The sequence below is a fragment of the Myxocyprinus asiaticus genome, chromosome 25 (assembly GCF_019703515.2).
Source record: "Myxocyprinus asiaticus isolate MX2 ecotype Aquarium Trade chromosome 25, UBuf_Myxa_2, whole genome shotgun sequence".
NCBI classification, from domain to species: Eukaryota; Metazoa; Chordata; class Actinopteri; order Cypriniformes; family Catostomidae; genus Myxocyprinus; species Myxocyprinus asiaticus.
Genome location: NC_059368.1, coordinates 25203209 through 25227686, shown reverse-complemented (window position 1 = coordinate 25227686; position 24478 = coordinate 25203209). Strand labels below are relative to the sequence as shown.

The 24478-nt window shown below is 37.3% G+C and overlaps 1 protein-coding gene across 8 annotated transcripts in view; it reads left to right on the top strand.

Moving 5' to 3' along the window:
• LOC127415739 (circadian locomoter output cycles protein kaput-like) overlaps positions 1-24478 on the top strand; it is a 91714-nt gene that overhangs the window by 46064 nt on the left and 21172 nt on the right. For 7 of the 8 annotated variants that reach the window (XM_051654612.1, XM_051654609.1, XM_051654607.1 and 4 more), the window contains 7 exons: positions 4369-4604; positions 5314-5406; positions 17347-17406; positions 17924-18072; positions 18747-18838; positions 19000-19089; positions 19200-19320. In XM_051654612.1, the coding sequence (XP_051510572.1) occupies positions 5387-5406; positions 17347-17406; positions 17924-18072; positions 18747-18838; positions 19000-19089; positions 19200-19320 (532 nt within the window). In that variant the 5' untranslated portion in view covers positions 4369-4604; positions 5314-5386. The remainder of the gene's footprint in view (positions 1-4368; positions 4605-5313; positions 5407-17346; positions 17407-17923; positions 18073-18746; positions 18839-18999; positions 19090-19199; positions 19321-24478) is intronic. The other variant, XM_051654614.1, reaches the window with a different exon arrangement.

The following is a 24478-nucleotide window of genomic DNA, read 5'->3' as shown; positions in this document are numbered from 1 at the left end:
TTCTGTAACTGCTGATATCCTGGGATTTTCACACACAACAGTCTCTAGAACAGAGATGCCCAAACTAGGGCAACTCTAGGATGACCTTTGATTTGGCCCACCTTGAAGTATATGACAAGAGTGGGGGAAAAAATGCTATTGAGGCAGTTTTCATTGCATTAATTTAGCAGATTGCAGAGTAATGTTGTGTTTTTTTTATTTATTTATTTATTTTTATAATGAAATTATAAAGGATGGGAACAAGGGCAACTTTTATATTTTAATATAAAACAGTTTGCAGAGCCTGTAATTCGGTGTGGGGATTGCGGCTATTGTGCACAATTTAAATAATTCCCGCAATTTCCACGTCCATAATGCAGGTAATTCCCGCACACTTCTGTTCACTTTACAGTGCAGCTGCAAATTAGTCTCTATATTAGTAAACCAATAGATACAGATGAACAAATCAATAAACTTGTTTTTGTATCAAACTGTAATTCCAGAAGCTGTGCAAATAAATCTGCTCTGTCTCACCGTCGCAGTGTCATAAGTGTGAGCGCGCGAAGTGAAAAAGTGCTTTGTCGCATAGATACTGAACTTAAGATGTTACAGATGTATAAACCTTTCTAGACCTGTTAATTCAACATGCAAATGGTGTTATACCACGTTTCCGTAACCGAGCGACGCGATAAAACTATATCATTCCTGTTTATAATCAACAAAGCTGTTAACATTGCAAGCACATGATGGCGAATGCCTTTCATATCTTGGCGCTCCCTCATTTTTCATAATGCAGCACATTTGCAAGAAAGGCAGAAATGGCAAAAATACTTTGTGTAATGTACCAGCTGCATGATGAAGAGAGACACTTAAACACCTGTTACATCTCTCATCTCCACATCTAGTTCCATCCAGGGTCGGAAATGAACGGAGGCTCTGGGCTAAAAAATTCCCATGCAATCTTATATAGTTCCAAATTAATATATCCATCACGTTCTTCATTTGAATTTTCGCTGTACATTATTTGTTTCGTGTCGTCCGTTGTGCAGATGGTGCCGAGTCAGTGGCGGATGCTCACGCCATAAACGCGCACAGACGGGCGCTCCACTTCTCATGCTTTGCATCAGTTCGGTGTCATGCTCACGCACTAAAATTATCAAGTGCTACAATGTAGTTAATAATAATATTAACAAAAATAATATCTGGATGTGTTAAATAGCCTTGATGATAAATAAAACTTTATTAATGATACAATAATAATTTTACAGAACATGAACCACTTCATATCTCTGACAAATGTTCATTGTTTTATTAAATTAGCTTGAAGGAGTTGCAGAGTTATATATATATATATATATATATATATATATATATATATATATATATATATATATATATATATATATATATATATATATAAGCTCCACATTTCAAATCTGGAGAAATGCTGTCATCTACATCTACTGTGTCTGTGCATTTGATATTTGTGGGCTATTAATGTAATAGCCAAAATATTTGGAAATATGTGAAATGAGAAAAAAAACATTTGTTTTAGTAACAGCATTTTATGCAATGCCCCCCATATGTAAGGGGGTGAATTCCCCACCCCACCCCATCATCATTTTCAGAAATAAATTCCAGCCCCTGAGTTTGTTATAATGCAATGTTCTCTTTTGGCCCACAGCCCTCAATCAAGATTGATTTTTTTTCCCTCCATAGGAAAAAATTTGGGCACCTCTGATCTAAATGCTAATGCTTGACTCATTAAACTCTGATGCATTTTTGGGCTGCCGTCTGCAATTTTTCACACTCAAATTTAAAAGCTCACCATTTACACACACTGTGGACTAAATGCAAAAATATAATAAAGACTCCAATTATTCATAAAGAATATTGTATTTGTTTATAATCTTATGATAAACAGAATTTATTGTAATCTTTTTTTTTTTTTTGAAAGCATGTAATTCAGGTTCTGTTCACTCTATCTCACTTTGAAAAGTCTTATTTTGTTTCACTAGATGGCAGCAAGTACTAGAAAAAATATTTTTTCTCTATCACATTTCATCACAATAAACAGATCTGAAATGTAGGTGGCGCTCTAACGCATTTTAGTCCTCACTGATTTGCTCGTCCATAGACATTCAGTCTAATTTTCAGTTCATGCACCACCCTCATTGTTTCATTGAATGTCTCGGCCTCTGAGTGGACTAGAAGCTCAATCTAGGCGTCATTAGAAATCCTCATATTTGCAATGATATATAACATTTTATCATCAATAGTCAAAAGCATATTTTTAGGATGATTTGTTTAGCATGCATTTCCTGCTGGATGGCATATTTTGTTCTGGACATCTAAGATATAACATTGGATTATTCAGCCAAACAAGCGCACAGACAAGTAAAAAATGGCTAATTGTTTAGACAGCTACCTAAGGTAAAAGCAGATATAAAGTTTTTAGCTATTTGAGGCTTACAGCAGCAATAAGCAGTGCATAAAAGAGATGTACAGGTGCATCTCAATAAATTAGAATGTCGTGGAAAAGTTAATTTATTTCAGTAATTCAGCTCAAATTGTGAAACTCGTGCATTAAATAAATTATATGCACACAGACTGAAGTAGTTTAAGTCTTTGGTTCTTTTAATTGTGACGATTTTGGCTCACATTTAACAAAAACCCACCAATTCACTATCTCAAAAAATTAGAATACATCATAAGACCAATAAAAAAAACATTTTTAGTGAATTGTTGGCCTTCTGGAAAGTATGTTAATTTACTGTATATGTACTCAATACTTGGTAGGGGCTCCTTTTGCTTTAATTACTGCCTCAATTCGGCGTGGCATGGAGGTGATCAGTTTGTGGCACTGCTGAGGTGGTATGGAAGCCCAGGTTTCTTTGACAGTGGCCTTCAGCTCATCTGCATTTTTTGGTCTCTTGTTTCTCATTTTCCTCTTGACAATACCCCATAGATTCTCTATGGGGTTCAGGTCTGGTGAGTTTGCTGGCCAGTCAAGCACACCAACACCATGGTCATTTAACCAACTTTTGGTGCTTTTGGCAGTGTGGGCAGGTGCCAAATCCTGCTGGAAAATGAAATCAGCATCTTTAAAAAGCTGGTCAGCAGAAGGAAGCATGAAGTGCTCCAAAATTTCTTGGTAAACGGGTGCAGTGACTTTGGTTTTCAAAAAACACAATGGACCAACACCAGCAGATGACATTGCACCCCAAATCATCACAGACTGTGGAAACTTAACACTGGACTTCAAGCAACTTGGGCTATGAGCTTCTCCACCCTTCCTCCAGACTCTAGGACCTTGGTTTCCAAATGAAATACAAAACTTGCTCTCATCTGAAAAGAGGACTTTGGAACACTGGGCAACAGTCCAGATCTTCTTCTCCTTAGCCCAGGTAAGACGCCTCTGACATTGTCTGTGGTTCAGGAGTGGCTTAACAAGAGGAATACAACAACTGTAGCCAAATTCCTTGACATGTCTGTGTGTGGTGGCTCTTGATGCCTTGACCCCAGCCTCAGTCCATTCCTTGTGAAGTTCACCCAAATTCTTGAATCGATTTTGCTTGACAATCATTAGGCTGCGGTTCTCTCGGTTGGTTGTGCATCTTTTTCTTCCACACTTTTTCCTTCCACTCAACTTTCTGTTAACATGCTTGGATACAGCACTCTGTGAACAGCCAGCTTCTTTGGCAATGAATGTTTGTGGCTTACCCTCCTTGTGAAGGGTGTCAATGATTGTCTTCTGGACAACTGTCAGATCAGCAGTCTTCCCCATGATTGTGTAGCCTAGTGAACCAAACTGAGAGACCATTTTGAAGGCTCAGGAAACCTTTGCAGGTGTTTTGAGTTGATTAGCTGATTGGCATGTCACCATATTCTAATTTTTTGAGATAGTGAATTGGTGGGTTTTTGTTAAATGTGAGCCAAAATCATCACAATTAAAAGAACCAAAGACTTAAACTACTTCAGTCTGTAAGCAATGAATTTATTTAATACACGAGTTTCACAATTTGAGTTGAATTACTGAAATAAATGAACTTTTCCACGACATTCTAATTTATTGAGATGCACCTGTATGTATTTGATAACTTACAGAAATCATATTTCATTTTTTGATTCTTTTGGAAAATCTTTCAAACTGTGGTTTTAGGGCAACAAAATAAAGGGGGGCTACTTTGAAGACGCTAAACTCTATAAGATGGTTTGATTTGTTTTTTGATCTCTACATAATTCCCATACTTCATTTTAGTTTTTTATTCCTTTTGCTTACCATAATAATAGGTTAACCTCAGGGCCCACATGCATAGAAATTATGTAAAATGTGAAGTCATACATATAGGACATTGATAACCAGTCCCCTTGTTCTGTTTTTCTTAGGAAGTGCATGGCTAGTGCTAACATGTGGTACCTCCAGTCTCACACCCGACGGAAAGCACCCACACCCCACAGGGATCCACAGCAGAATTTTAAACCTTGACCTTCAGGTCCTCTCAGAGACCCTATACTCAAAATCATCAATATTCACACACACTTTCTATCTTGCCCACCGACTGCCCTTACCCTACATACTGTGGCAAGCTCCTCTTCCTTCCTTAGAGCAAGCATGGCTGGAGGTAAGTTTGCTTTTGAAAGGATCATTGAGTTGTGTTGTTTCCTCATGCAACATTTTTAATTATATTTACATTTAATCATTTAGCAGACACTTTTATCCAAAGCAACTTATAAATGAGGAAAAGTACCAGCAATTTATCATACAGGAGTCAACAATATTAGTAGTTCCTCAATACCAAATACCATAAACCATAGTATTAAAGCTAGAGCAGAAGTGTAAATGCTGGAAAGTACACAAAGGAAAGAAAAAAAGACATTGGCTATGTTCAAAATGGAATGTGAGCTTACTAAAGTAATACTGTGCAGTATTTACTCTATACTGCCTACTATATTTTAAAAATAGTAAGTGAAACAGTTGCCATTATTTCATGATAACTGACAGTTTAAATGGATATTTCACCCAAACATTAAAATTCTGACATCATTTACTCACCCTCATGCTGTTTCAAACCTGTATGAATTTTTGCAGTGTAAAACAAAAAAAGTTATTGCCTGCAGAATGTTAGCCTCAGTCACCATTCACTTTCATTGCATCTTTTTTTTCCATGCAGTGACAGTGAATGGGGACTGAGGCTAAAAGTGTGTTCCATGGTAGAGTGTAAATAAATGATGACAGAATTCTTGGGAGAACTACTGTATCTCTTTAAATAAATGCATTTATTATTGCATGAACTAAATTCTGGGGTTCTTTTGCCCTTTTTTGTTACCCAGGTTAATGTACAAATGTCTACCTCATGCTTAAAGGTCCACTCTCTACAACTGCGACCCTGAACACACTACAAAAATGACCTCCAGCATAGATCGGTGAGTCCTCAGCTGACCCCATCTATTAATAATGGCCACAAGCTCCACTAAATATTAGAATACAATGCAGCAATCAAATAGGTTATAAACATCTCCACATTATATACAGAGAAATGTTTTGCTAAATGATCTTCAGTTTATTTGTAACCAACTGTCATTGAGAAACAAGAGTGTTCTTGTCCTCCACCTCCATAAAAGCATCTTTTGCGCGACATCGTAACCATGGTTACAGTAACAGTGGAGACAGACTGCTCATATTAAACAGTCTTATTATCTATGATCATAAACAGCTATCCTTTCCTCTAACTTGCAAATATGACACACCCATGGCCAGTTGCTATAGCGACAACAGTGAATGGCATGAAATTAAACATGCCCATCCTGACTGGCCTCAATACGCCTGGCTTCTTTCTAACTGGTCGGGCCTGTTGAGTGACAGTGATATGGGCCATTGTATGGCAGCGGTGTGGAATTTTTCTGACTAATCCCTGGATTACCGCCACACTGAACAGAGCTACATCTCCGCTTTCCTCTCTCAAAGGTTTCCAGGTGAAGTAACTGGAGACAGCACATACAGTCGAGAACAAGGACTACAAACTATCACCATATGGTGCTTGCACAATCTGGGTTTTCTTACAGTACCTTCTCAAAAAGTTTAGATCTCTTGAAGAGTCCTGTCAGTTTCTCATGTCTGAACCGTACATTAACTTTAAGTTGCCATTCACACAGGACACGTTCAATTGCATTCTAAAACATTTAGAATAGAAGTTGTCTTTTTAACTTGATACGGCTTCTTAAAGACCCCATGAAAATTTCTTGATGAGTGCAGTCTTCTTTCCAGGGTTAAAATATTTCCTATTGAAACGGGACGTTATGTGGGACATATCTTGTCCCTTATTTAATAGCTGATAGGCTTTAGTTATGTCACAACCATAAACCATGATTTGTTTTCATATAGTCAGTTGCAGGTTATTATTGGGAGGAATATTTCCCATTCTAGAGAGCATTTGATTTGTCAGAAATCTTTCTAGTGCCAGAAAAGTCATAAATATTTTTGCATTGGTTTTCCCAGAAGAGAAAGAATTTCTATATCCGCTTATGGTTTATTTTGCCAACTATTAGGATTACACGAGCAAACAGTACTTTTGCATGTGTACAGTGACCAACTGTTAAAAACCCAATACATACTTATGCCAATTAGAACAGCTATTTGCATTTGATTTTAATTCTCTTTTCTTTCTTTAACAAACTTTACACTCTGTTTAACAATAATAGTAAATCTTTAAGTTTCATAATACTACTTGGTAACACTTTACATTAAGGTTCCATTCATTAACATTAGTTATTGCATTAGGTATCATGAAAAAAACAATTAACAGTATAGGTGCGTCCCAAACCACACACTTCTGCACTATTCTATGAGTAGTACGTTTACACTGAAAATGCAGCAAAAAGGAGTGTACTTCAAGTACCCGGATGATGCACTTTTTCAACCGTCAAAACGGATTGTGGAATGTTAGACAGTTCATGCGCTCAGCGCACGCGGCTTGCCATAGATAGCGGAAGGGGCGAAGTTACCTGGCTGCACTGCTGGTCTGACAAAACAATTGTAAATAATGAAGAATGTAGCAGTTGGCGAAGCTTCAGTGGATCCAGCACCTTACAAATGTGAGTTGAATGCTTTACCATCACCACAAGCTGTGTGGATATGTGTGTTAAGATACAAGTGTTAAAGCTAGAAAGACTTTGGTTGAACTGATGTTTGCTAACTTGCTAAAGCTGGCGGCAACACATCACGTGCGTTTGAAACGTCAATTCCGTCAGCTGTTAAACGATGAATGCTTCCGTGTACTAAAAAAACGTTGTGTTCCATTTGAGGTGATAATACACTTTGAAAATTCATACATTACATGGTTGAGTGCATAGTATATTTTAAAATTGCATAGTGTACAGTGTGTCGTTTGGGACACAGCTTATATTTTTTACAGCATTTATTAATATTTGTTAATGCTAGTAAATAAAAATACAATTATTCATTGTTAGTTCATAGTGTATTAACTAATGATGACAAATTCAACTTTTGATTTTAAGAATGTATTCGTATATGTTGAAATTAACATTGTCTAAGATTAATAAATGCTGTAAAAGTATTGTTCATTTTTAGTTTATGTATGTAGTTACATGTACGTCACACCACATTCATTTTATTTGGTTGGACACAAGTTTTTAAAACATTAATCTTATTTTAAAATAAAATTGTTCCACTGCTTCATTTTTTTAAAGCTATAATAATAAAAGATTATTGTGCTCTACTCATGCCAACATTTCTTATTTTCAAGATTTTTTTTTTTTTTTTGTCTCCAGACAGTTACACCATATGACATTTTTGGCTTTAAGCCCCAGAAAAATAAGACTAGAGCTCAAAATGAATTTGGGCTCAGTAATTGAAAGCTTGTTCATTATAAAATAGGTAATACAATGTATTTTTTAATAATTTAATAGATCTGGATGAAAAAAATGAATGCCACCTTAATAGCTGCAAACCATTTAGCCTCTATGTGACTAGGAGGAGGGCCGGGCCGGGCCGTGACTATGCACGCCCGGCCCCCAATCGGGCTAATCAGCCGAGGTGAGGGATAAGTGCATCGGGATGCGGCAGTTCGAGAGAGAGAGAGTGGCCCAGAGCAGTAGTGAACAAAAAGACACACAACACAAATGCACACACGGCAGCTGCGTGTGGCTGTCTCTCTCTCGAACTGCCGCATCCCACTGCACTTAGTCAAGGCCCGGCCCCGTACTCCTCCTCATCACACTCTGGCTGTGTCTCGTTTGGAAGGATGCGTCCTCCGGAGGTCGCATTTGTCGGCCGCATACGTCATGTAGGACACTTCAAATGCGACTTTCTTTCACGGGAATTCGGAGGATGCATGAGGTGTATCCTTCGTGGGCACTCACAACCCACAATTCTTTGCTTCAACGGAAATGTCTAAAAAATATTACGCCAATTTGCCCGTAAATATGATGTTCAAACGCAAGTAATGTTAATTCCCAAGTTGAAGTACCTCAGTAGATGGGTGCAGAGTATATAATATGTATAATTATATTAATATATAATTAAAATAAAGTATTAGACTAAAAGTACACCTGTAAAATCTATTTTCTTTTCTCTTTACATCATTATAACTCTCCTAAAATGTACCTCATACATTCCCTGCCAGAGGGACTTTGTTCCCTTCTCACTCAAAGCGCTTGCCCTTGTTAAAGCGTGGTGTACTGTCATAGCAACCATGTTACGTTACATTTCCGTTTGTCCTACGAAGGCCGTCTCGTTTAAACGAGATTTGTTTAAAGGAGGACACTTGGTATACTGCAGCCCTCAAAGGACGCTACCTAGCGTGCAGCCTTCCAAATGAGACACAGCCTCTATCAACACACATCTGACAGACATTGGCCAAGTCAAAGTCAGATCTTGCATCATGTTTCGGGATAAGGAGTTCTAGTCAAGTTATTTCAAGTTCTGCACACAAGTTCAAGTATTACTAATAATATATATATGACTGAAGAAACACTTTTTATAAATTAAGGAAACATTTATAAGTGGGAAAAATAAAACAATATTAGTAAAGCAAACAATTTCACTTTAATTTAACCTATAATTTAGGATTAGCCTATCTTTTTAAGTATCCAGAAGTCAACTGCATTATGAAGCTGTCATGCTGAACTAACTTGTTCTGACATGAAGTTTCTTGTTGCCCCCCACACACACATATTTGGAACTTTCCAAATCTCTGTACCCAGCGACCATCTGACAGCAATTTGGTCGAAGCTCTGTCTGTTATGGAATGACCCGTGAGTCATTACCTCAAATGTGAGTCAACTCACAAGTAATTGTGATTGGCAAAATTGGCAAAATGTACTCTTAAGTATCCAAACATTTGCCAAGTAAAGCAAAAAGACGTCAACATTTTCACCTGTGTTTAAGACAGGAGTCTCAAGTCCACATCTTTGATATCCACTGATAAACATTTCATTGATCATATCTAGGCCAAGTGTGTGTTTAACAGTTCTGGGCTGCTTTAAAAGTGCAAACAGACAAGTGTGCAGTGTGGGCAAAACTTCTGATTTTGGTGGCTTCCAACTCATATTGGCTTTTGATTATTGCCAAAAGCAAAAGAGTGTTTACATGCACAATCTGATTTTGCTTAAAATCCCAACAACATATAGGGTCATGTAAATGCTTTAAACAGTGTTCTTTTACTGAGGTAAGGTCATTAAGCAAAAAACGATCAACATACCTAGATTTTTACCCATTACCCCAATTTCGCTTAGCATGTAAACACTTTCCGGCATTCTTGTAGTTACTTCAAGTGTGTGAACACAATGGAGAAATTCAGCATAAAAGTTATCAGCATTTTGTTGTACATGTAAATCAAAGTTTATTGTAAAATACGTCACTTGTATCCATACTCCAAGATGTACTCTACTTTTACCAATCCTTACCATACTTTACATTTAACAATAACACCTCATCGAGTGTTCATTCAGGACACATTGAGCTTCAGTGTATGCTGTCTAGTTTGTGATCATTATTGCCCTCTGAAACGAGTTTTCTTGAATCAATAGACATCTTTATTACATTGTTGTGGTGGCAATGTGTGCGTGTTTGCATTAAAGGGGGAAGAAAGATAGCAGAATAGAGACAAAGACCATTCTCTTCATACTCTGTCTCTCTCACACACAACACAAACACTGTTAAAGTTAATGATTAGTCATTTACAGTGTCTGCACATCCACTCTGTGTGTGTCGGAGAGAGAAGCACATTTGTAACACAAGTATTGCATTGTTTTCATTGGATAAATGTCACTGAGAGGTCTTTAGGGAAAGACACATTTAGCTACATCTAATTGTTCATATTAGTGCTGTTTCACTTTACTCATATGATTCGCAGGATCAAAACAAGTGAGTCGTTGTAGACCGTTAGATCATGTGCCCTGCAGATAACAGAAGAAAGTACCACACTCTGAGTGTGCCATGACTAATGGTCATGTTTGTGTGGCTTCACAACAATTACATCCCTCTGTTCTCACTTTAAAGCCATAGAAAATGTGTGTGGTGCGTGAGTGTGTCAAAGTGAGTCTCATAACTGTGCAGAGGGTCCATATAAATACACCAAGTTTAAGCTTAAAGGCAGGTGTGGAATGGGGTCATTCAGAGTCGTGATCCAGTACACACGCTCTTATGCTGGCACCATGTCACGCACAAGGCTGTAGTGGAAGATCCAGTGACGCATTTTGCGGTAACTGACACTTGCTGGTGTCCCTTAAAATGCGACCAAAGCAATCATTTGCAATTTCTACGTAATATGGTGCTTCTATGGCTCTGAGGCAGACAAACTTTACTAGATTCATGTCGTAAAAAAAAAAAAAAATGTATTCTTTTTGTGACAAATGAATGAGTTAATTGATGAAAGAAACTGACACATATAACTTGCCCTTATCGTTTAGCAACAAAACAAAAATTAATCCTACCTGGTCTCATAGTTGGGTCATACTAAAACATACGACTCGTAGAGAAAATAAATGAATCAACAAACAATTTTTAAATGTAACCCCTAACCCAAACCTAACCTAACCAAAAAGTTTAACCCCTTACCCAGACCCTAAACCTAACCATGCTGGTAATAGGAAAATAACTTTTGTGTACAAAGGAAGAACGTGGTTTGGAACAAGATGAGGGAATTATATTACAGGTTATATTACAGGTTAATGCATCAGTCATTTGTACTGCATAAATAAATGTGGAATGAGTAACCAGATTTGTTCACAGATTTTTCCTTTTTTTAAATAGTGTTGGATTAAAAGGTAGCTAAAATTTGATGCCTGTTTTGTGTCGATTTGAAATGCGTATTGTTTTTTAGTTTCTATGGATTAAAGGTCGTACCTATTTGCACAAGCCAAGTCATACGGTATCTTGAGATTTCGCCATTTCTTACTAATTATTACAAGTTTTCGATTTTGTTGGATTTATCAAACCCATAATCTGGATTGACCCATTTTTGGTGCAAATTTTTAAAGAGGTGGTTTAAACATTGGCTATTTTAAACTCTTTTTCTCTTAATTGTCATGTTTAAATTATGTTGCCTGATACTACCTCTTGTACCCGCCCACCATTTCAAGCAGATTAAATTTTAGAGAGTATATATAAATATATTTTTGTTAGCCAGCCAAATCAGTTGACGTCAGTTGTATTTCTAAACTCACTGATAGAAATTTACATTCGCAGCATGTAAATCCACCATATAATGTGACCATTTCAGAGCAGTGCTTCCTTATTCATTAACACTAACTTTGAAGCAAATGGGGCGAACTCTAGATTATATAAAAATGCTGGTAATGGACACCCATTGACAAGCAAAATGCACATTCATTTATTTTCCCAGCCTGTTATTTGTACTCATTAATCTTCTAACTTTGCAAATTCAAACTCATACGTTAGACTTGCGTCAGTAGTATCACGCACACACAAAAAGCACATGCATTGTAAGGTCATGCTGATCTCTTCGGTTACATTGACAGACACACTTGGACATTCTGTGTGAAAGACCAATTATTCTCAAGGCTAGAAAAGACTGAGTGACTGTCAATGCAGTGATGACCTGAAAGGGATAGTTGACTTAAAAATGAAAATTCTGTCATCATTTACTCACCCTGATGTTGTTTAAAACCCAAATGACTTCTGTGAAACACAAAATATGATGTTAGAATTTTAGGAATATCCTCAGTCACCATTCACTTGCATTGCATCTCTTTTCCATACAATGAAAGTGAAAGGCGACTGACCACTGTCATTCTGCCTAACATCTCCTTTTGTGTTCCACGGAGGTTGCGTTAGTTTGAGTGATGTGTCCACATCTTCAAAACCATAATATTAATACATTTCTTTTTGATTTTAAGGACATTTTTGTTTACTTTTGTATGAGAAACAACTGTAATACTTGTATTTTAGTGTGGGTTCACCACTTGATGTTCAGTGTAGAATCTTGGTCCAAAAGCAAAACCAGCTGAGAACCACAGCTGTAGAGAGCTGTTTTGATGCACTCTTTGGTCAGGTGTATGTTACTGACCAATGGTGACCTGAGAAGCAACCATGACGTCAGTCCTTCAAAATCAAATCCCAGTCACTGCCATCAAAAACTGTTCTCAGATCAGCTGTCATGACCAGCTGATCTCCCTTGCTGTGCTGTGAAAGGCTAGCTGCTGAGTCAGAGAGCACTGCGATTCTAAATATATATTGAAACACACAGCACCCCTACAGGTCTTCACTGCAACCTCCATCACTGACCTACTGCCTCTTTTAATGAATTATTGACCACATTGAATATTGCATGGCCTGATATGATGCACAGTATCGGGGAAGCTACTGACAAAGTACAAGCTACTTAAATGTGCTGTAAGTGATTTTTTTCATGGAAAAGTATGCAAAACATTTTCTAACTCCCTTAAAGATTTGAATGGAATGAGTGCCTGAGAAATCTCACCGGTCTCTGTGACAGCTGTAGACTTTGTAAACAGCAAACAAAAATGTGTCTGTGGACCACGGACATTGACGCTTTTTACCTGTCAGTCATTTTGCTTGTTCTCATAATGTTGTATTTGAAGCGGATCTTTGAGGCTGATTCATAAAGTTTGCCAGTTGAGGGTGCTGTTGTGCCACTTTTGAATTTGACAGCCACAGGAAAAAACAATGCTGCTTGGTTTTGGTCTCAAAATTATCTTTGGAGGGTGGGGTTTTGGATTGAGGGGGCGTGGCTAATTAAATCATTCTCTGTTGACCTCTCTCATCAACAAGGCATTTCTGTCCACAGAACTGCCGCTCACTGGATGTTTTTTGTTTTTGGCACCATTTTGAGTAATTTGTAGAGACTGTTGTGTGTGAAAATCCCAGGAGATCAGCATTACAGAAATACTCAAACCAGCCAGTCTGGCACCAAAAATCATCCATGCGATTATCTAATCAGCCAATCGTGTGGCAGCAGTGCAGTGCATACAATCATGCAGATATGGGTCAGGAGCTTCAGTTAATGTTCACATCAACCATCAGAATGGGTAAAAAATGTGATCTCAGTGATTTGGACCTTGGCATGATTGTTGGTGCCTGATGGGCTGGTTTGAGTATTTCTGTAACTGCTGATCTCCTTGGATTTTCATGCACAACAATCTCTAGAATTTACTCCGAATGGTGCCAAAAACAAAAAACATCCAGTGAGCGGCATTTCTGTGGATAAAAATGCCTTGTTGATGAGAGAGGTCAACAGAGAATGGCCAGACTGGTTCGAACTGACAAAGTCTACGGTAACTCAGATAACCGCTCTGTATAATTGTGGTGAGAAGAATAGCATCTCAGAATGCTATTCTAAGATACGGGTTGGCGCAGTTTTACCGGCACGAGGGGGACCTGCTTCCCCTCTTTTGAAAACCACCAGCCGCCACTGATATACAGTGTGTGTGTATGTATGTATGTATGTATGTATGTATATGTGTGTGTGTGTGTGTGTATATATATATATATATATATATACTGTGTATATACTGTGTATATATGTATGTATGTGCATATATATATATATATACTGTGTATAAATGTATGTATGTATATATGTATGTATATATATGTATATATATTTATATATTTGTATATATATATATATATATATATATATTTATATATGTGTATATATGTATATATATATTTATATATGTATATATATATATATATATATATATATATATATATATATATATATATATATATATATGTATATGTACAGGAAAGAGCGGATTTTCTTGAAACCCAGCGAACATGCACAGATCCCTGCATCAAAACTAACAAACTTGTATGATCTTGCAAATCAGTGTGTTCTAATTTGCAGGTGCAGCATTCTGCTTGCATGCCTCCAACCTATAAATTAGCATTTGATTGGTTAATACCTTCTTTCGCGCGTACAGATTTCAGGGTATTATCTCACTTAATCTACTGCCTGCTGCTTTCGATTTTTGCTCCGGGATAAAGAGGTCTGTAACTGCTTGTCTAGGTTACTGACTCTATTATATCTGTCACTGCAGATAACTTCATTGCACATCGCTTGCTTCAATCATACGGAGAGAAAATTAAGCTTTAAATTATTGAAAAAATAAATAAATAAATAGTGTAATTTGTGGATTTAAATATCAAGTATTTTGATATCATTAAACATGATTAAATCTGAAAAAAAAAATATGTTTGTATGTATGTATACAGTTGTGCTCAAAAGTTTGCATACCCTTGGAGAATTGGTAATATATGTACCATTTTTAAAGAAAACATGAGTGAGCAGGCAAAACACATTTCTTTTATTTCTTATGGGATTCATATTCAACTGTAGGTTATAACAGAATGGCACAATCATAAAACAAAACATGGCAACAAAGAAAAAAATGAAATGACCCCTGTTCAAAAGTCTGTATACCCTTAGTTCTTAATACTGTATATTGCCCCCTTTAGCATCAATGACAGCGTGCAGTCTTTTGTAATAGTTGTCTATGAGGCCCCAAATTCGTGCAGGTGGTATAGCTGCCCATTCGTCTTGGCAAAATGCCTCCAGGTCATGCAAAGTCTTTGGTCATCTTGCATGAACCGCACGTTTGTGATCTCCCCAGAGTGGCTCGATGATATTAAGGTCTGGAGACTGTGATGGCCACTCCAGAACCTTCACCTTTTTCTGCTGTAACCACTGGATGGTAAACTTGGCCTTGTGCTTAGGGTCATTGTCATGCTGGAAAGTCCAAGAGCGTCCCATGCGCAGCTTTCGTGCAGAAGAATGCAAATTGTCTGGCAGTATTTTCGGATAACATGCTGCATTCATCTTGCCATCAATTTTCACAAAATTCCCCGTGCCTTTAGAGCTCACACACCCCCAAAACATCAGTGAGCCACCACCATGCTTCACAGAGGGGATGGTATTCTTTTCACTATAGGCCTTGTTGACCCCTCTCCAAACATAGCGCTTATGGTTGACCATAAAGCTCTATTTCGGTCTCGTCACTCCAAATTACAGTGTGCCAGAAGCTGTGCGGCGTGTCAAGGTGTTGTCGGGCATATTGTAACTGGCTTTTTTGTGGCATTGGCGCAGTAAAGGCTTCTTTCTGGCAACTCGACCATGCAGCTTATTTTTGTTCAAGTATTGTCGTATTGTGCTCCTTGAAACAACCACACCATCTTTTTCCAGAGCAGCCTGTATTTCTCCTGAGGTTACCTGTGGGTTTTTATTTGTATCCTGAACAATTCTTCTGGCAGTTGTGGCTGAAATCTTTCTTGGTCTACCTGACCTTGGCTTGGTATCAAGCTTCTTAATAAGTGATTTAACAGTACTGACTGGCATTTTCAAGGCTTTGGATATCTTTTTATATCCTTTTCCATCTTTATAAAGTTCCATTACCTTGTTACGCAGGTCTTTTGACAGTCCTTTTCTGCTCCCCATGGCTCAGTATCTAGCCTGGTCAGTGCATCCACATGAGAGCTAACAAACTCATTGACTATTTATACACAGGCACTAATTGCAATTGCCATTTGGGTGATTTCTGTTATCATTATGATTTAAAAAGGAACCAAACAACTATGTGATAATAAATGGCTTCATATGAATACTATCCTTAAATAAAAGACAGTTTTTTTGCATGATCAGTCATATGTTCAAAATCAATGCCAAAATGTCTAACTTTTGCCAGGGTATGCAAACTTTTGAGCACAACTGTGTATATATATATATATATATATATATATATATATATATACACTGGCGGCCAAAAATGTGGAATAATGTATAGATTTTGCTCTTATGGAAAGAAATTGTTACTTTTATTCACCAAAGTGGCATTCAACTCATCACAATGTATAGTCAGGACATTAATAACATGAAAAATTACTAATACAATTTGAAAAAGATGTTCAGAATTTCTTAAACTACTTCAAAGAGTTTTCATCAAAAAATCCTCCACATGCAGCAATGACAGTTTTGCAGATCCTTGGCATTCTAGCTGTCAGTTTGTCCAGATACTCAGGTGACATTTCACCCCACACTTCCTGTAGCACTTGCCATAGATGTGGCTGTCTTGTCGGGCACTTCTCACGCACCTTACAGTCTAGCTGATCCCACAAAAGCTCAATGGGGTTAAGATCCATAACACTCTTTTCCAATTATCTGTTGTCCAATGTCTGTGTTTCTTTGCCCACTCTAACCTTTTCTTTTTGTTTTTCTGTTTCAAAAGTGGCTTTTTCTTTGCAATTCTTCCCCTAAGGCCTGCACCCTTGAGTCTTCTCTTTACTGTTGTACATGAAACTGGTGTTGAGCAGGTAGAATTCAATGAAGCTGTCAGCTGAGGACATGTGAGGCGTCTATTTCTCAAACTAGAGACTCTGATGTACTTATCCTCTTGTTTAGTTGTACATCTGGCCTTCCACATCTCTTTCTGTCCTTGTTAGAGCCAGATGTCCATTGTCTTTGAAGACTGTAGTGTACACCTTTGTATGTGGGGGGGGGGGGGAGTCAATTTCAAGCATTGTATAGCCTTCATTCCTCAAAACAATGATTGTCAGATGAATTTCTAGAGAACGCTGTTTTTCTGTTTCTGGAACTGGGCCTGGTCTTATGCTTTCATTTAGTTACTCCCCAACACTGATGATTAAACACTATGGGGTGGTCATTATTTAATATTGCCTCATTAGAAAATGAAGGATTGCAGATCCTTGAATACTAATAGTTGTGCACAATTAACGATGTTATGATCACATACTCCGAAATGGGTGGGGAAGGAAGCTGGCTTTGATTGGCCAGTTAAACAGACAGGGTAGAGCTGACATTGGTTAAGCTGGTCTAACCTGTTTTGCTATTGGTCTGTTTTCAGGGATGATAGCAGTATTTTTGATGGGTTGATGGAAGAAGATGAGAAGGACAAAGCAAAAAGGTGATTAGACATACAAAACAATGATTGTGATAGTAATTGCTCACTTGGAATATTCTTTCTCTCACTTCAAGCCAAATTCTTATTAGAAGCCAACCCCTTATTTCCATTTCTTGATGCAAGAGTGGTTTAAACATGATTTAGCATACTCATGTTTAGATAGACACCTAGATGTCTAGAGAGTTGTATAGACGAGTCATTCTCTTGGTAGTTTAGCCAAAGTGGTTTCTCACCAGAAATAGAAACTCCAGTTTGACCTAGTTATGACTGCTTATGTACGAACTGTATTTTCTGTACATGATCACAGTACCGTGAATTGGTTTCTCTCACTTTTGCCAGTTAGATCTTTGTTTGATGAGATTGCTTCCTAATATCACTTTGAAGAGTGTGAAGTGATTTTAAAAGATTGAATACTCTTTGTCAGTTGGGAATTTCTGAAATGCCAATGAAATGTTATCCTTTAAAGTCAAAGACTGATTTCCTCTGTGAAATTTTCCACCTTTTGTTTTTCCACCTACAGAGTTTCTAGGAACAAGTCTGAGAAGAAGAGGCGGGACCAGTTCAATGTGCTCATCAAGGAACTGGGCACCATGTTGCCGGGCAACACCCGCAAGATGGACAAGTCTACCATCCTACAGAAGAGCATTGACTTCCTGCGCAAGCATAAAGGTTGCTGTAGTGACATGCTTACACTTAGTTATGTTTCACATAATAACTCGTAGTCATAGTCTCAAAGTACTGTATATTTTGTATGCGTCAAAATGCATATAAACTAAACTGCAAATATAATGTGCAGTATAATATGTAGGAAAAAAAGACTTTTGTTTTCATAGTTTCAATCAAAGCTGCAAGATGTCTAGGTTTCTTAGTTAAGTTAAAACTTCCAAACCACACTTTTTACTGTTGTTGTATTCTGGCCAAGAACCACATACCTAGACAGGAAAGGGCTGCCTGACAATATGTAAAACCACTTTTAAAAAAACTGCTCCTTTTTTTTTCCATACACAGTAGCAGATCATTAAAACATTGTTGCAGCTAAAATAAATTAATACGTTGTACAGGGATAGTGACATGTATAATCAATCTTGAACCATTTTAAACAACATTTGACATTTTATCATTATGCATGTAGTTTTTAGGACCATATTAATTGATACTACATTGAAAATTTGTACTCCAAAACTATTTTCTCACATTGCAGGGCCATTTAAAATTAACCTTTCAAATGCAAAAATTAGGAAAAACTTGATGACCAGTCAGCACCTAAAAAATACACATATATTCATATAAATTGTAACATAAACATTGCATTCAACTCCTGTTACCTCTCTCCACTCTATCAGAAATTGCTGCACAGTCTGAATCCAGTGAAATACGTCAGGACTGGAAGCCACCCTTCCTTAGCAATGAGGAGTTCACACAGCTGATGCTGGAGGTGAGAGAACTTTCTCTCACTGACACACACACTTGCCGAAACCCCATACTCGTGTATGAATTTGGCAAAAACTGAAACTACAGGCCTGCAATGTAAGTCCCAAATTCTGAATTCTTCCAAACTCCAGCTAAATTGATATTCTGCATTGCTTCATTTTTTAGGCCCTAGATGGCTTCTTTCTGGCTATCATGACAGACGGCAACATAATCTACGTCTCAGAAAGTGTCACCTCTTTATTGGAACATCTACCTGTGAGTATTAACACTCTTCTGGTTGCTATGTGTGCTTGTTTACTTCTGTAGGTCTGAGAGATGTTGACTTAATGTCCTGGGTTTTGTTTGAATTTTTTTCGTATTTTCAGTCGGATCTTGTCGACCAGAATCTGTTGAATTTCCTTCCCCTGGGTGAGCACTCCGAGGTGTATAAAGCCCTGTCTACACACATACTAGAGGGAGAGACCCTCACACCAGACTACCTAAAGAGTAAGAATCAACACTTATTCTGTCTCGCACTTCAATCTGGGCACATTCTGGTCCTGTCCCTCTAACACCACTGTCCCTATGAGGTCACTTAAAGCATTATTACTGATCAGATAGCTATCCGATCGAAAAGACCAAGTGTAAATGCAGAGGAAGTGATTTGAGATGCATAGAAGATGCAGCTCACCAACTGTCAATTAGGGGTGTTACGATTCACTCGTTTTGCATCGATTAGTAATCCTGCCAGTTCATATGCATCGATCTTGAAATATGATTGTTGAATAGATAATCGTTAGTGTTGGTCAAAAATAGATTTAGACTGTTAAAAGTCCAATGAATCGCGTTTAATCAAATGAGTAAACAGTATTTTAGAATATATAAATATTAGATTAGTTACATGAGACCTATACGGCTTCATTCGAGACTGTCCTCACTGCAGACTGTAGCACGATGAAGTGGTGGATTTAATCCGATTAAGTCGATTTCCATGACGTACTGGATGTTTTGTTTTTTTATATTTGCACGCCCACAGCTACATATTATATCAGATTCTCTTTACAATGTGATGTTATTTAGTGTTGTCAGTACGGCATATAGCCTATACTTCATTTTGTTTGACAGGTTATATTAGCCTAGTGGATAGCTAAATGTTAGTAGTTTAACTACTGCCGGTAGATCTGTGTCTATATAAGCTTTAATGTTTAATAAATTAATCGATATAATAAATGTTTGTTTCTCTCTGGCAGCTTCAGAATTTCGTGTTTAAATACTTGATATATGCAATGTTTTGTTTTTAATCACCACGAAACTGCTCTACTTGTGCCGTATCGTAATCGACCATTGCGGGATACATAAAGATCAACGTTTTCTTCTTTTTATTCTTGTCATCTCAAGTAAGTCATATTTAATAACAATATACTGTATGTGTTGTCCGTAATCCACATAAATTAGTTTTAGAAATAAAAATCTACTAGCCTACACATTTTTATTTGTCCTTTTTGTTTTATGTAAGGTTTAGAGACTGAAAATATCTATCTGTAACTGTATAATTACACTCTTGTCTTAGAGACGTTGTTTCATAGACGTGTAGAAGCAGTCATCGGCGTGTAATTATCATTAATGTATGAATCAAATAAAGGCTATAGCCTATATTTCTCAATTATATAATCCCAATTCAAATTAAATGTATATGTTCCCAAAACTGAATACAAAAAAACATATAGCCTAATAGTCATAATACATACCAAACAAATTTACTCCAAATACTCAGCAACCTCTCATATTCTTTAGAAGACTAAAATCCCCGATGCTCAAAAGTTATTAATACACTATACTATACTACTAATATAATTTTTTTTTTTTTAAGGAAATACAATCATTATTGCACTTTTTCCCTTTTTATTGACACATAAGACTACATACTTTACACGCTGAATAAAATGTTTGCATTAAAACATCCAGTATATTGCGGCTCTGAACGTTTAAAACATGGAATTAGTCCACTACGTAATGGATGTCCGTGATGTAGTAGGTGAAATCCACCACGTCATCGTGCTACAGTCCGCACACTGTTAAAGATTTTCCAGTCAAAAAACAGTAAAGAACTGGCAGCAGATTTGCCAGCAAGTTACTGTAAAATTAACGGTGTCTTGCTGTTGCTGAAATTAACAGCTAGATACTGTTTTTACAGCTACAGTATACAACTGTAATTTAGCTGCATATAGCCGTTAAATGACATACTATCTACTTTTGTTGAAATTAACAGCTCCCAGCATGCACTGCGGCATGAAAAATTGGCTTTTACACTGGGCACGTTTGCTGCGGTCCGATTCCGAGTGCGATTGTTCCCGGTGCCCCCCGCAGCATTGGTCTGGTTTCACACTCACTTGATTCTATCGAACCCCGGTCCATTTGCGTTCATCTTACGTCATCATAAACGCGCATGGAGAACACAACGCGACTCATCATACTTTTAGTTTTTTTGTTATTTTGGTGCCATTATGCACAGCAGAGTGAACTACAACTGCGTTCAGATGTCCAGGGGAAGGCAAACAGCGTTTTTTGAGGAGACAGCTGATTGCAAGGAATTCATTTGCATCTTTGTTTACACTGCACGCATACTCACGCTCGTGTCCAAGTTGAAGTTATCGCCACTGTCATCTCCTATTATACCCTGTATTTATTAGTCGAAACTAATGATGTCGTCATCGGCTAAAACGCATGCGCAGGTTACTTTACTTCCTGAACGAGTGCGCACCCGAGTCTGAGTTGCTTTCACATTCACGCGAATCGCGCTACAGTTCCATTGCAACCGAACTCAAACCACCTCCTACAGGTAGTCTCGGGTTCGGTACCGTGGTGCACTCCCCGGTCCGCATGACAGCTTTCACATTACCAATTTATCATGCGAACCGTGCTCTGATTCGTACTAAACTGCCAGTGTGAAAGCACCCTTAGATTTTTTTACTATTTACTGGTATATTTTGATGTATATTTTGAAGTTACTTGTATTTTGATGTTCAGCTTTTACTTTCTTATGTAAAAGTATGCTTGTTAATTGTCACCACTGTTGCGTTTTGTATGCCGAGAGTTGATTTCTGTGTGTGTCTTGTTAACAACTAGAGTTATGCTGTAAGTTCATCAAAAACATTAAACACTCAATTTGCTGATATCATTTTGCTGAAATATCCTTTAATGATTTTGCTTTTATGTTTTTATGTGTAATGCATCACTGTTGCCACATATAGTGCCTTTTGCGAGGTATGATCAGACATTCAGTTTGAACTTAGGTTTTGTCTTCCAGGTAGCGCAGTGCAACAACTAGTGTTGTACTTAAACACAAATTGACTGACTGGAAGAACATAATATAATAATAAAGAAGGTCCAAGGTGCCAGCTCAAGAGATCACTAATCACCATAATGGTGACTTCAAACAAAACACAACTATTGATAACAAAACAACAACACTAAATAAAACTAAGACTTCTATTAAGTCTGAACACAATTTTTTTACATGTTTGTTTTTTTTTTGTAGCCCCAGTGCATTGCCAAATCATACATACTTATTCAAGTGCAAAGGCTTATGGGTATTTCACCATTATAACCCACAATGTAGTGCTATACTGTTATTTTACTGTGTACAGGTTGTTGTTGTTGTTGTTTTTTTTTTTTTTTTCATAAAAAATATACTGTTCAATCCTGGTAACATTTTACATTTAATATGTACATTGCTTCAAAGGTTGACTTCTCATTAGACAAGTGAAGGCTGATGCGAGATGATAAAGTACAGAGGAGTTGGTCAGAAACATCATGAACACTAACCATGTGCCTCAAACTTGGATTTTCATGGGGGGTTTTAAAATATACGTTTCAAAATGTCACTAGCTTTCACCAAGATGTTTAAATGTTCGTTTTTCCCTAATGCCTTGCAAACAACAGCTATTTACCATAAAACTAGTCACTTCACAGTGAGCCTGCTCACAGCAAACCACTGTATTTAAGAATCACAGTAGATTGCTGTAGGAATTTGGCCATAAATTTACAGCAGTTTTTAACAGAGCAGCGAGGACCTCTTGGTTCATTCTCTAGCGCATCCCAGAGCACGCGCCCTCACAGCTCTCCTCTCACAGACATGCGCTCACGCTGCAGTCTTCCATCACTCTTCACGGGATTGCGCCTGCTCTCCGTTCCATCCATAACTCTCACTGAAACTTTTTCTGAGCAGCTTTCCAAGTCTTTCAAGCATCTTATCTACTCCGGATGGCCACTATCTCATGAGCAAATGACAGCTCACAATAGTGCTCTTGTTGCGATTCAAATGCGCTCAAACCATTTGATAAAGCTGCCAACTCGCTGCATGGCTACTACATGGTCGGAAATTAAGAGGAGATATAAAAAATGCCATTACAAATCATGAACATGCTCCCGAAATTCAAAATGTGGGGGCAAACAATTGCCCTCGTAATTAATTCTTCTGTTTTGTTTTTGTTTTCTGATATAGTTGATTTTTAGGGTAAGACGTATACATTCTCAGACTTAAGAATTTGTATTAATCAATTGATTAAATTGATATTTTGACAAACAGATAAGACACAATTTATGTTTTAAATTGTTAAAAATGATGCCCTCATAAAGGTATGCCCCTGAAAATCAAATAAAGAGGGTAAATATTGACCATAAATATAAAAGTTAATTTCTGACACTGGGTCACTACTGAAATAAATTGATTTAATTGTGAGGAAACTTCTAAAGACGTTATTCTCTATAGGATAAAATAGTGCCAATTTACTGGTATCATTGTTTATTTGGGGACTTGGTTTGCAGAAAACATTTAAATTGAAGTCATCTACTGTATATGACTGCTTATCTCTTTTCTTTGAAATGGAATGTAGTCAGATGATGTTACTTTAATGTTTGGATTAATATTTGGATTAGTTCATTGATTCAGGGTCCCCACGGTCATAAAAAACCCCTGGAAATATTAGGGAATTTTAAAATTGTGATTTCAAGGCCTGGAAAAGTAATGCATATTAATGAAAATACTTTTTATAGTGAAAAACTTTTCTAGCTATGTTCATTTTTTTAGCTATGTTCATATTTCATCTTTGAAATATTTTATTGGCACATTGTGCTCTTGTACTATTATTGCATTCCAAATAGCCTGCACTGTATGTACATGTATTTAATGTTTTCTTTCAAGTTACTGTCATAAGATATCTCACCTGTCTCTGTAACAGCACTAGACTCCGCAAATAAAACCGCAAATAAAAATGTGTCCACAGACGTGGACAATGGCACTTTCGACCTGCCAATAATTTTGCGTGTTCTCATAGTATTGTAGGTGCAGCTAATTATTGAGGCTTACTGCCATTTTTAAGCCATGTTGTTCATAACAGGTGTCTGTTGAGGGCGCTATTTTGCTGTTGTTGTTTTAAACAACCGTTTCTGCACGATGTCGGTCTCAATAAAGCTCATTTGGTATCTTTGGAGTGCAGGGATTTGGAAAGCAGGGGCGTAGCTAATTCAACAGCTCAGTCTCGTGGAAGTAGACCGGCTTAAATCGCTTACAGCACCTATACTATAAATGCATTTAAAAAAAATGCAGAATTGAATCGTTAATCGAATTGAATTTCACTGTGAATCGAATTGAATCGTTTTGAAT